This window comes from Malassezia globosa (genome assembly GCF_000181695.2).
Source record: "Malassezia globosa CBS 7966 chromosome Unknown mgl_sf_5.2, whole genome shotgun sequence".
NCBI lineage: Eukaryota > Fungi > Basidiomycota > Malasseziomycetes > Malasseziales > Malasseziaceae > Malassezia > Malassezia globosa.
The window spans coordinates 324,196-336,730 of NW_001849867.1; the positions used below are offsets into that span (position 1 = coordinate 324,196).

A 12,535-nucleotide genomic window follows, 5' to 3' on the forward strand; every position below is an offset into this window, starting at 1 on the left:
TTCAAGATCGTTGCATCCCAAGACAGATACGACGTATTTTCTCCACAGCGTACGACCAAATCTGGCGCATGTAAAAAAATGGGCCATCTTTCACTCACAATATATTTTCGGGGGAGACAAAACCCGCTAGATTCAGTTCTCGATATTAGAAACTATGTTCAAACATGATGCGAATGCACAAGAAAGGGCGGGCATAGACCTAACAAGTGCCACGCTCGAACGAATCTAGAATACATACTCGCAAGCCAGAAGTGTTGTGTCGAACGCTATCCTCTACACAAGATCCCCCCACGTTGTGAAGAGGCATTTTTTTTTTTTTCGGCGCATTCAACGCATCGAATCCACAAAATTCGGCGCGCGAGATCGGCAGGAGTCTCGGGTTCAAAAGGTACCTCGGCATAAAAGCCTGATTTTCTAATGCATGTCCCTCGAACTCAGATGCTCATCTGCCCCGAAAAGTGAGCGATTCCTCTTATCGACGAGGGCCTTTTCTTTTGGATCTGAGCGCAAAAAAAAACTGCCGCACCTGACGTGAAAATACGCGATCGACAAGATATCCAGGACCTGTGAGTCAGTATGAATCTTGATCTGCAAGAAAAGACGCGGGAACCAGCAGCGATCAGTCGAAAGATGGTGATTAGGTTTTTTGACTCAGCATCGCGGTGCTTAGAGTGGTGCATGAAAACGTGCTCGTCATTTCGCTGCGATGGTATGCGCCAGAATGCTGGAAGCAACCAACAAAGGGTTACCCAGGTCGGTTGAGAGAGGGACTTGGCAACTCATACATACCTCGGGGTGGTTCATGTTTAGGCACTCTGATGGGTCGCGCACGTCGTTACCAAATGCAATAGTCTGCACATAGATGCAAAGCGGGCCATCCAACACCTGCTTTTACCAAAGGAAGCTCATATCGGTAGAGCATGGCGGCGCTGCAGCATCTTTGTGCCATTTGCACATCCAAGCCATGATGAATCCATTGACCAAGACTCCTGTTGAGTGTGAGGATTTGTCTAACGATTACATATCACGGATCAGGGAGCAAAACAACATTAGGCATCCTCATACTTTGCATAGGAGAGATTCCCACTTTTGCATACTTTCATCCTAAAGCGGTCCACGGACACACATGGACATAACACATACCCATTTACTTGTGCTTGCGTACGCATCGCATCGTATCAAGCAGATCGCGTGCTCGCCACGAGGCTGATTCAAACATACACGTGCTACAGCTAAGGGACGAAAGACATTTGCGTCACACAGCAGAGTAGATACGTCAGTGGAAGAAAGAGAAAAAGGTATTTCGCTTAGGTTCGGGTTGAAAAGAAACGAGTGTGAAGAGGAAGGGGGCGGGGTCTGGACTATTTTCAGAGGTCAACGACAGCCAATCTTGCAAAGCATATCACGTGACTACTCCACCAGCAACATACAGCAGTGATGATGTTGTCGGTGGAAAAGCACACGTCGAGCAGTTGAGCTTGTGTGTGCATTGTTCGCGGCATTGTGGCAGGTTCGTATCCACATCGTATCACACGATGGCCACATCGGCAGTATACTATAGGTTCCGATCACAGCGTGAGCCACAGCGGCTCACGTTTGATGGGACAGGCATCAGTGTGTGGGAGTTGAAGCGAGAGATCATCCTCCAAAATAAAATGGGCAAGGGCACAGACTTTGATCTAGCCGTATATAATGCAGATACTGACGAAGGTACGTGAACGGCGAGAGGATGTGGATCTAGATGTATCTTTACATGTGCCCACTGCTTACACACACATGTATGTATAGAGTACAAGGACGATAACTACACGATTCCGCGAGCGTCACAAGTGATTGTGCGACGCTTGCCTCCCTCGAAGCCAGGACGCGGGACGGCCCAGCTTTATGTTGCAGATATGCAAAGTACAGCAACAGCCAATGGCTCCGTACCAAGCACGTCTATGGCACCGAATGTACCTTCACAAAGCATGCCATACCGTGGGCCCATGTCGAAGAGATTTGACGGGCGTGATGCGCCATCATCGTCAACAGCCGCATCGGCCATGCCAGCTGCAGCGATCCAATCCGCCGCCATTGACAATCATCAGGATGAAGCCTCAAAGATTGCTGCCATGTTCCAAGCATCCACTGAGCAATGGGAAGAAACACAGGAACGCATGTCACACGCAACGTACAGAGAACGGAGTGGTGCACCGCGCCGAGGACCACCTCCGGGCCGAGATGGTGGTGGCTATGCCATGTCGGCGATAGAGCGGCGACCGCCGCCGCCAGGCTTTATCTGCTATCGATGCGGACAAAAAGGCCATTGGATCCAAGACTGCCCAACGAATGATAATCCCGAATATGATAATCGGCGCTTCAAGCGCACAACAGGGATTCCCAAGAGCATGCTTAAAACCGTGGAGCAATCGACGGCCGAAAATATGTCAGGTGTGATGGTGACGCCGGATGGATCCTACGTGATTGCTACACCCGACTCCAGCTCATGGCAGCGCAGCCGCGCTCGATCGCGGCCATTGTCTAAGACGGACGTGTACCAATCGGTACCGTCGGATCCTGCATTAGCATGTCCACTGTGCTCTAAGCTAGTGCGCGATGCCGTGAAGACGTCATGCTGCCACACGTCCTTTTGTGAGGAGTGCGTGCAGACGCATCTGTTTGAGCATGACTTTGTGTGTCCTGAGTGTGAAAAGCGTATTCCTGACATTGAGATGCTGAAGATTGACGATGTCTTGCGAAAGCTCGTGCGTGAGTATGTGGAAAAGACGATTGCTCGCAGTGAAGAGGCGTTCGAGCAAGGCACAGGTGTTGATGAAGAAGCTGCGCAGCAGGCGGCCGTCTCGGAGTTTGCTGCTGCTGGTTCGGTGTCGGACAGCAAAGACAGGGCGTCAAGTGGGAGGGATCCGGCCGTGAGCAAGGACGTCGCGTCGAATTCAACAGCGACCGCTGATCATGGCACGTCAGCCAAGGCTGCCGAGCCAGAATCGGGCTCTACACCGACGGTTGCACCTTTGGCGGCCATCGCAGATGATGCCAGTGCTACGGCCAAGGGGTCAATGCCCATGCTAGGCGCGGGTCCAAGTGTTGGTCCTGGCTCCGGCGACGGCGCACCGACCTTTCATCCACAAACTGTACAGCAAATTGTCATGATGCTGCAAAACCCGCAGCTGCCGATGCCGATGCGAATGCAACTGCAAATGCAACTGCAGTTCCAACAAATGTTGTTTTTCCAAACGTTTTCGTCTGGCGCGCCGACCGGGATGCCGCCCGGGATGCCGCCTGGAATGCCGCCTGGAATGCCGCCTGGAATGCCGCCTGGAGTGCTACCTGGAATGCCTCTTGGGATGCCACCCGGCATGCCCCCAGGTGACTTGTCTGGGCAGGACGCCGCCAAGCGTCCTCACGCAGAGGGCGAGAGCTCTGGTCGGAAAGAAAAGCAGGCCAGGTACACCTAATGTAGATACGAATCACTTGCGGCACTTAGCATCATCCACTCGAACTTGTCTGTCCCCTCGGCCGTGACCAAGCGCCCATGGTCGACATGCATGCCGCTCAGCAAGTGGGCAGCATTTTGTGGGCGAGTCCACGCGAGTGTGTGCGGCAAGCGGTGTGCGACAAAAAGGAAAAAATCATCTTGCGGGACACCATCGTGGTTACAAGGAGGTGGATGGACAAAGTGCGACGCATGTGAGCCAAAGCGCTGCATCGATGCGCCTGGGGCAGCGCACTGTACCCAAGTAAAGTCGAACCATACACCCAAGGCTGTCCAGAACGGCTGCTCTTTGGTGAGCGAGCGGATCTTGTACGCAATGAGCACGGGTGCATCTGGCACTTGATCTGTGATGTCGAGCAGAGTCGATAGCAGAGGCGCCAAAAGTTCAGGAAAGTACACGAGATCGGAGCACAGGATATGCGTGGGGCGAAATTCTTGGACAACCTGGTGTGACGAGAGTCTGTCTCCCCATGGTAGTGCACGAACATGCACGCATACGCCCTCCCGATGGAACGAACTGGCATTTCGTTGGAGCAGTGCACATACGTCTGGTAAATCCGTCAGCACGACGTGATGGCACTTGGATGGCTGCGATGGGCTCGGTGGCGACCTAATCACGGGTGGCAGAAGACCTGCCGTTGAAAGTCCAGCTGTGCCGACGCCAGCACCCAGCTCCAGCACAGTTCGAGGTTGTGAAGCGTCGAAGATCGTTCTTTCGGGGTCCCATGTCCAATGGCCAGGGGCTTTCATGTACGAAACAACGAGGAAGGCAGATTCCCTAACCAAGGCATGAGATAACGTCTCAGATCGCGCACAGATGCCGAGAGGCTGTATGTACGTACCAGATCCGACCAGCAATTCCGTAGTCAGCTATGTCTTCAGCACTATCATGACACCAAGCATCGCCCGCATCTTGAGACTTGGGCGCTGCGGGAGCGATATTGAGTTGCTTGGGGAAATTCGGGTCCGACCGCTCGTCCATACACCTTCAAAGAAGATGGTCCCACCTGTATTGCGCGCGCTTCCGGGAAAGGGCACTGCCACACGCGTGCAATGACTCAATACGTCAAGGCAAGGCAAATGAGCCAGCGTCAGCTCGCCAACGATGTCGTTCTGTTCCAGACAGGCGCACGACCCCTCGGCCCCCTGCCTCCTCCTTTCCCCAAGTGTTGTGCAGAGGCCTCCACCCAAGGCTCTTCTCGCTAAGTTCGGCCGAATCAAGAGAGCGTGTGGAGCACTCATGGGGGCGCGCCGCGGCGGCGGGGGAAGGGAGCGACTAGTTGGCTGGCTGGTCAGGCTTGGGACGAATCAAGCGCGTCGTCGTCTCGTGGTGACGAATCTCAAGGACTCCGGCTCGTGCTTCTCGTACAGACCGACTTTGACACACGCACGACAACGAGAACGACGACGACGACGACGACAACGATAGGGAAATCGAAGCGCTTATCATGAAGCGGATCACCGCCACTAAAAAGCAGAGGCCGACCATCCGCCATGAAAACACGCGGCTAGGCGAGGGTGCTGGCATCGCGCACGGGTACATCAATGTCCCTGGCCACAATGCGTTTCCCATGCCAGGGACCCTGTCGCCGCCGCCGCCGTCGTCCCAGATCCCGCTGTCGTCGCTTCCTGGTACGGACATGCATGCTGGACCATCTAGTCGTGCGCAGATGCAGCCTGACATGCTCGCTGCCGCGTCAGATCGACAGATGCCAGCACGAGAGCAGGGAGCGGGATTTGCGCCTGACGACGCATATGCAACGGCGCCCATGCCGACATCCACACCAAGCGCCGAGTCTGTAGGACTCTCTGTGCCACCGGCAGATGGGTTGGCAGCTGACGCTATGCCATCCAGACCACGTGTGCGCCCACCCAAAGCTGCACGACTGCCTTCTCCTACCCCAGCAGCAGCGTCGACGTCGATGGAATCGGTACCAGCTGCTCAAGCAGCGCCATTGGCTGTCGCTATGGATCCATACATGCGCGATTCCTTCGCAGATGCATGGACTGCACCTGCGCCACCAGGCGCATCAGAGACGGAGGCGCCACCGACGTCGACCATATCGACGCAACCGACGAGCGCAGGTGCTCGCATGTCGGGCCAAGACGCACCACCTATCCAAGCGCGCGCTCCTGAAAGACGATCTGCGCAAGGGCCATGGGAATCATCGACACCACGAACATCCATGATGGTGGACGAGCGTCCTGCGTCGCCGGAGGGGCATGTCGATGTACGATCGCGCTTGCGTCCACGGCGCGAGCCGAAACCGCCCCGATCTCCTGTGTCTTCGTCAGCTGCTGTGCAGGGCATTCCATCGACGTCGGCATCGACGTCGGCATCAGCGTTGGCCTCCACGCCTGCGGTGACCTCTGCGCCTGCGCCTGGACTCGATGCTGCCGTAGCTACGGGTGCAAGCACCAGCGCGGCAGCAGCAGCCATGGCACCATCGGGCCAAGAGCCACTGCATCGACTGGGCTCACTGACGCAGGAGCGTGAATTGGCCGAGGCACGTCGGAAGCAGAAACTGCGTCTCTTACGCAGCGCTGAGCGCGAGCGACACACGCCTCACCTGCCGCGAGTGATGCAGCCACGGCGCGGGCGACCAGTGGAAGCGTATGTCGACCAGCACGATTCACCGAACTTCCGCACGCTGCAGGCGGTGCTGCGCAAGATCAAGAGTGAGTGGGACTTTTTGCTCGATACGGACTTCAACCCCGTGCAGCTATCGATGGCGCTCCTGCCGCACGGGCCGTTACGCGCATACATGGGAGACTTTTCGTCGCTAGCGGGCATGATCGAGAGAGCACTGCAAAGCACGGTCGGCGACCACTACAACTCGTTTGCGTCGGCCATCACTGTGAATCATGGGATGATTGCGTCGCTGTCCGCCTCGCAAGACAGCATTTCTGGCGCGCGGCAGCAGCTGCAAAGTGCGCGTGATGCCCTCGGGACACGGCGCGCCGACCTAGTGCAGATGTGGCAGCGGATGCAGAGTGTGAAGGAGGCGATGCGTGTGCTGACGCTTCTTGAGCAGCTGCGTGATGTGCCGGATGAACTTGAATCGCTGATGACGGAAAAGCGGTTTTTGGAAGCGACGCACCTGCTGATGCGCTCTCTGCGGATGATCCAGCGCGACGACATTGCCGAGCTCGGCGCTGCGGCCGACTTGCGTGCGTACCTGCGGTCGCAGGAGCACTCGCTCCTAGACATTCTCATTGAAGAGCTGCAGAGCCACCTGCATGTGAAGAGTTACTGGTGCGATGCACGTTGGAGGTCGTACGTGCCGGGGCAGGACACGCTGCCGCATATGGTGCTGGGGGCGCCTGGCACGGGTGAGCGTGCGTGGACGACGCTGACGCAGTTTCTGGGCGCTNTGCGCGCGCGCATTCCGTACGAGATCGTCGCTGGCATGCCGCCGGCGGAGGCGGGCGTCGTGCGGGACGCGTATCTCCACTGGGACGGCTCCGAGGAGACCAAGCCCGAGGCCCTGTCGCGTGCGTCGCCCAAGCGGGACGCCACCCAAACGGCCGAGGACGACAGTTTCCTCTACCTGGAGATGCTGCTCGAGTCGCTCATGCAGCTTGGCAAGATCGGCTATGCACTCGACACCGTGTCGCAGCTGCTATCGACGGAGCTGCACCAGCTGGTCGACAAGACGATCGAGCAGGTGGAAGCACGGCATGTGTCGCACAGCTCGACGGCGCCGGTGCGTCTCGAGACGGTCCTGTTTGCACCGCATGCCGTGCACTCGGTGCTGGACGCGCCAGGAAGCGCCAGCCGCCCATTCCTGCTGCGTGGCCTGCCTGACTCATCGCTCTCGCGCATGACGGCCAGTGCCGACCATGCGGCGCTGCAGCACGACACCGAGATCATGCGCGACTTTGTCTGGACGCTGTTCTCGAAGCTGGAGGCGGTGCTTGCCGCGCACCGCGCCGTACAGGAAGTCGCGAGCGTGCTGATATCGCGAGCGAATCCCCACGATGCCGGCGCGGCGGATCGCGCGAGTGCCGAGACGGGCGTCGCCGCGCTCGCTCGTGTGTGGGATGCCGTCGAGCATGAGATCCACATGCTCCTACTCGACTACCTCGTGGAAGACTCTGACCGCACCGTCGTGTCGCAGCATGTACCGTCTCTGGAGACGGTCCTGCGCATGACGCGCTTTGAGCGCGAGCGAAATGTGCTCTTCCGCCTGAATCACGCCAGCCGGCCCAGTGCGGCTGTGCGCGAGGCGTCCGAGGTCGTCGACGAGGCGCTCGATGCTTACGTGCCGGGTCTTGTGGGTCAGGATACGGCGCTGCCGTTCGTCCTGGAGCCGCGCACACGCACAGACGAATACCTGGGCGCCGGACACCGTCGCCTCGTAAAGCCACTCACGTTCACGGCGTCCATTCTGCTGCCGCCCACCCTCCAGTTCGTGCAGCGGGCTGAGCAGGTCCTGCCTGCTGACGCTGCGCATGCCGCCGACTTTGGCCGCTTCCTCCGTGAGTTTGTCCAGGAGCGGTTCCTCCCGCTCCTGGGCGAGCAGGTGCACGCTCTTGTGCAGGGTGCCTCGAGTGCGCCTGATGCATTCCATGCTGAGCCTGCCGCTCGCGTGGGCGTGTCGCGAGCGGTCGTGCGCAGCAGCGTGCAGCTTGTCTCGCTCGTCGAGAGCCTGTATGCGATGCTGCAGGCAGCGCCGTTCGAGCAAGCCGGCTTTGCGAACCTGATCATCGCGGCGTTCCTCGTGTACTATGAGGCATGCAATGCACGATTCAAGCGTCTCGTTGCCGAAGATGCCGACTCGGCCAATGGGCCCTACCTGCTGGCTGCCGTGTGGGCACAGCGCCCAGAGCTGTATGCATGCCTTGCGACGGCTCTCGATGCGCCGCCATCCAGCACGCGCGCTGTGGACGTGTGCCGCGCGGAGGCGCGGACCGAGCTGCATATGGCCGAGGGCCTGGATCTCAAGCGCTCCGACCTCATCACGTCGCGGAAGCGGCACTTGGCGCTTGGCACTCTGCACCACACGCTGCACTGGTTGGGCATGCACATCGCACAGTTCCACGTCGATCCAGCAGCCGGAGACGTGGCGAGCTCAGCTCCATCCGTTGCAGCGACGCCCACTTCGTCCGCCAATGCCGATGGTCGCACTACGGCGCTTCCTCTGCCTGTGGCGTCAGGCACCCAATCTCTCTGGCAGGATGTGCCGTCCATGTATGCCATGCTGGCCAAATGCGTGCTGATGACGTTGCGCGTCGAGCTACGGCTCAAGACGCTCTACTACCTGCGAGCTGCCGTGCTTGGCTCGTACGTGTGTGATGCGCTGTCGATGGAACCCGACGCACATGTCGTCGAGCTGAACACAGAGCTGGGTGCGTGCCATGAGGTGTACAAAGAAACCATGCTTCCCACGCACCATGCGTACGTTTTTGACGGCCTCGATGTGCTCATGGACGCGATCATGACGGAAGCCGTCTTGCACGTGACGGCCATCAATCGCTATGGCGTCACCAAGATGCTGCGAAACCTGCTGAGTCTCCAGCAGAACCTCAAGAACATCGTCGACGAGCCTCGGCGCATCGATCTGGACAGAAGCAAGCGCCTCTGGGAGATGCTGGCTCGCGAGCCAGAGCATTGGCTCTCAACGGCCCAGGACACCTACTCAGCTGCCGAGTACCTTGCGATGGTGCGTCTGAGCTTCGGCTGGGGCCTCGACAATGCACCGATCCCGCATGCCGGCACCTCGCAGCAGCCGGTGTCAGACGAGCGATTCCGTGCGTGTGTTGACATGCTTGACGCTGCCTTGAAACGTGATGTATCTGCGACATGAACCACGTACATCATCGAGCGTCGTGCTTTCCCCTTCCCTTTTTTTTTTTCGGTTATGCGCTCTACCTCTTTCTATGTCGAGTTCATCAGAGATACATACATCCTCCTAGCGCATATACGCAGGCTCATCTATCCCCAAGACTATTATTTTTTTTGGTCCCAAATAGTCTCTCTCTCTCTCTCCCTTCTTGCACGTATAATCGCGATTCGCATACATACATCCGATATCACGCTCCACCTAGCAGAGCCTAGACATCCAGTTCTTCCAGGCGGCGTCCACGACTCAGCTCCATATCACGTCGCGTACGTGCACCCTGTCCACGATCGCCTCGGCGCATCTTACCACGCACACCGCCACCCATTCCGATGGGCGCACTGCCACCCCACAGGACCTGGAGCGCGGCCTTGATGACATTCATCGCATTCGATGAGCCATACACGGCCGCGCTCAAGTCTGTGAATCCTGCTGCGCGCGCAATAGGGTGTAGCACATTGGGCACACGCAGGCCAAAGCCAGCGGGTCGTGGACGGATCGCGACGCGCGTAGCACCCCAGTGGCCCTCGACGGGCGTTTCCACCGTGTTGGCACCACTCTTTGAGCGGTGGACCGACACGAGATCCATGTTTTTCACAGCGGCATGGAATGCCTTTTTGTTAGCACGGCCAATGTTGGTATCTTTGCCTTCGCCATAGCCCACGAGTCCACGGCCATTGCCTGCAATGACGAGCGAGTACCAACTAGGCACACGGCCCTTGCCGGTCATATTGACGACGCGCTTGATCGTAATGTTGTAGCGGTGCAACTGACGGATCTCCATCGCACTCAATGGTGTGACGGAGCTCAGGTAGCTCTCAGAGTTCACTTCCTCGCCCAGATCACTACCAGACGTCATAACAGCCAGCACAGAAGGCGGCGGCGTCGCAAAGTACGGACGCTCCGTCTCATTGTACATAGTCACACTGTTCGTATATGGCACTTGCTCCGTCGCTTCGTACTGATACACAGGCACATCGTGCAACGCCTTCGGTTCCTTGAGCAGATCGGGGAATCTCGCGAGTTCCTCCGTGTTGAACAGGATAGGTAGCGCTCGTTGCATTGCTGTTTCAGACACAGGCGACGCCGTATGCGCTACATCTGCCTTCGTAAGGCGGCTCTCGTTGCTTCGTGTCACGCCAGCTGCTGCTGTGGCTGCAGCTTCGGTGCTCTCCCATCTCCAACTTGAGCGTGCGCGCAACAGTGCCGCGTTGGTGCGCACAGCTTGTCGTGCACATCGTCCTAAAAGAAGCCCAGTCATCTAGGTTGTTCTGGGGGGATTCTCACTGCCGATGCTTATACTGCCACGGCTGCTGCTACGCTGTTAACGTGTGTGTAATCTTGTGAGAAGACGAGAGCCAAATCGTCGCTGCACCAACGGCACACGCTTCCACACGACCTAACACATACACACCTCTATCCACTATGTCGTGCTTGGTCATCTGGCCACATCCTCCTCCTCCAACTCCTTCCCACGTGGAAGAACTCCACCCTCCGTCTCTCACCTTCCTTGTGCCCACCTTACCTGAGCCCAACGAAGAAATTTCTGGCTCGGCGAGTTTCTCCATCTCATCCACTCTGACGCAACACGCCTGGCTGGGCCAAGTGGGTCCGATAGGACGAGTGAACATCACGTGATACCACGATACACCGGCGACGCGATCGTTTGGCACCTGAGAGAGCAGAGTCAGCGTAGCGGTCAGTACTCCATCCCTCTGCGACTCGCTAGAGGAGTCTGGTCTTATCGTACGCCTTCGTCCTCCTCCTTGGGTCGGGCTCCCGGTCGATGCGTTTTGCTCGATCGCCCAATACTACCCTTGAGCCTTTAGCGATCGCCTCAAACAACAAGTCTGAGCATGAACTCGATCACGCGACAATTCGTCGAACTTCCATACCTAGCGTGCTGGATGGTGTCTCCAATGCCGCTGCGGTTATGAGCCGTCGTGCGAGTAGCGCAACAAATCTCTCAGACTCGGGTCTCCCTCCCAGTATGCCATCCTTGAATGTTTTTCCTTCATCCGGCCCAGAGTTCGCTTCCAATGCCATGCTTCTGTGTCCTAGCGACGGCGGGCCTGGCACCAATGCACCAACCGCGTCGACAGACTCACGTGCATCTAGCATGTCAGATCTTCGTGCAACTTTGGGCACCAAAAGCAACGGCGCTCCTGGAGCGCCGGTACCACGACCCCTGTCAGCGACCGAGTCGCACTTTCCTCTATCATCGCCCTTTCTCTCCCACTTTGGGCGTCGTAGTGTATCACCAACTCGCTCTGTCTCGCCCTACAAGCAGATACAGCGTCGCGATGACTTGGATGCGACGCGGCCCATGCTCCATGGCGCGGCTGCTGGTGCTCATGCAGCTGGCGATCAGCGCACTCAATTGTATGTGCGGAACTTGCCTCCTCAGGTCCGTTGGCAGGACTTGAAGGATCTGTTCCGTCGCGCAGGCACTGTGCTCCGCGCCGATGTGCACAACATGCTTCACGATCCTCGCTACGTCGACTCGGGCACCGTTCTGTTTGCCACCGAAGCGGATGCACACTATGCGATCCAGATCCTCCACGGCTACAACTGGCATGGCCATGTGCTTGATGTCACGCTCGATGACCAAACCACGTCGTCGAAAACCGCGTCTCTTCTGCATGATAGGAATCTCCGTCGTTCCCTCATACCGATGGCAATAAACGCCGCGTCATCGGCTGGTTCGGCAAGTGCCGCTGCGACCGGTCCGGCGGTGTCATCTTCAGCCGCAGCGCCTTTGTCGGCTACGTCCCAACCCTCTGCGGCGTCATCATCATCCACGCTGATGCCGCCGACGACTATGGCGTCCTCTTCGTTCTCGTCTTTGCGTCACGTGCCATCTTCGCATGCAGCAGCAAGTGATCCGTGGTCCCGTTATTCGTCTCCAGCGACAGCTGCGCCTTTGCCCTATCCTGGCCGTGTTCTCTTTGTTGGGAACTTGCCATTCCATTGCCAGTGGCAGGATCTCAAAGATCTCTTTCGCGCGGCTGGCAACATCCAGCGTGCTGACGTTGCTCTCAATGCCGATGGACGAAGTCGCGGTTTTGGCACTGTCTTGTTCGCGTCGCCAGAGGATGCCCAAACGGCCGTGCGTCTGTATCACGGATATGAATACAGCGGTCGCATATTGAAGGTTCACTTTGATCGTTAGACGCACTACGGTCCCGTCTCCTTCATG

The 12,535-nt window shown here is 57.8% G+C and overlaps 5 protein-coding genes across 5 annotated transcripts; 3 read left to right on the forward strand and 2 right to left on the reverse strand.

Annotated features, from left to right (window-relative positions):
* Positions 1-1,535: 1,535 nt before the first annotated feature.
* On the forward strand, positions 1,536-3,455 carry MGL_2353 (uncharacterized protein; the record flags this gene model as incomplete). Its single annotated transcript, XM_001730505.1, has 2 exons — positions 1,536-1,710; positions 1,789-3,455. The coding sequence occupies 2 exons, from the start codon at positions 1,536-1,538 to the stop codon at positions 3,453-3,455; spliced, it is 1,842 nt and encodes a 613-aa protein (XP_001730557.1).
* A 648-nt stretch (positions 3,456-4,103) lies between these two features.
* MGL_2354 (uncharacterized protein) lies at positions 4,104-4,475 on the reverse strand (the record flags this gene model as incomplete). The annotated part of the gene is made up of 2 exons (XM_001730506.1): positions 4,104-4,125; positions 4,336-4,475. 2 exons carry the CDS (start codon positions 4,473-4,475, stop codon positions 4,104-4,106), a joined length of 162 nt encoding a protein of 53 aa, XP_001730558.1.
* A 466-nt stretch (positions 4,476-4,941) lies between these two features.
* Positions 4,942-9,303, forward strand: MGL_2355 (uncharacterized protein; the record flags this gene model as incomplete). The annotated part of the gene is made up of 1 exon (XM_001730507.1): positions 4,942-9,303. The coding sequence occupies one exon, from the start codon at positions 4,942-4,944 to the stop codon at positions 9,301-9,303; it is 4,362 nt and encodes a 1,453-aa protein (XP_001730559.1).
* A 247-nt stretch (positions 9,304-9,550) lies between these two features.
* On the reverse strand, positions 9,551-10,597 carry MGL_2356 (uncharacterized protein; the record flags this gene model as incomplete). Its single annotated transcript, XM_001730508.1, has 1 exon — positions 9,551-10,597. The coding sequence occupies one exon, from the start codon at positions 10,595-10,597 to the stop codon at positions 9,551-9,553; it is 1,047 nt and encodes a 348-aa protein (XP_001730560.1).
* A 525-nt stretch (positions 10,598-11,122) lies between these two features.
* On the forward strand, positions 11,123-12,508 carry MGL_2357 (uncharacterized protein; the record flags this gene model as incomplete). The annotated part of the gene is made up of 1 exon (XM_001730509.1): positions 11,123-12,508. One exon carries the CDS (start codon positions 11,123-11,125, stop codon positions 12,506-12,508), a length of 1,386 nt encoding a protein of 461 aa, XP_001730561.1.
* Positions 12,509-12,535: the final 27 nt, after the last annotated feature.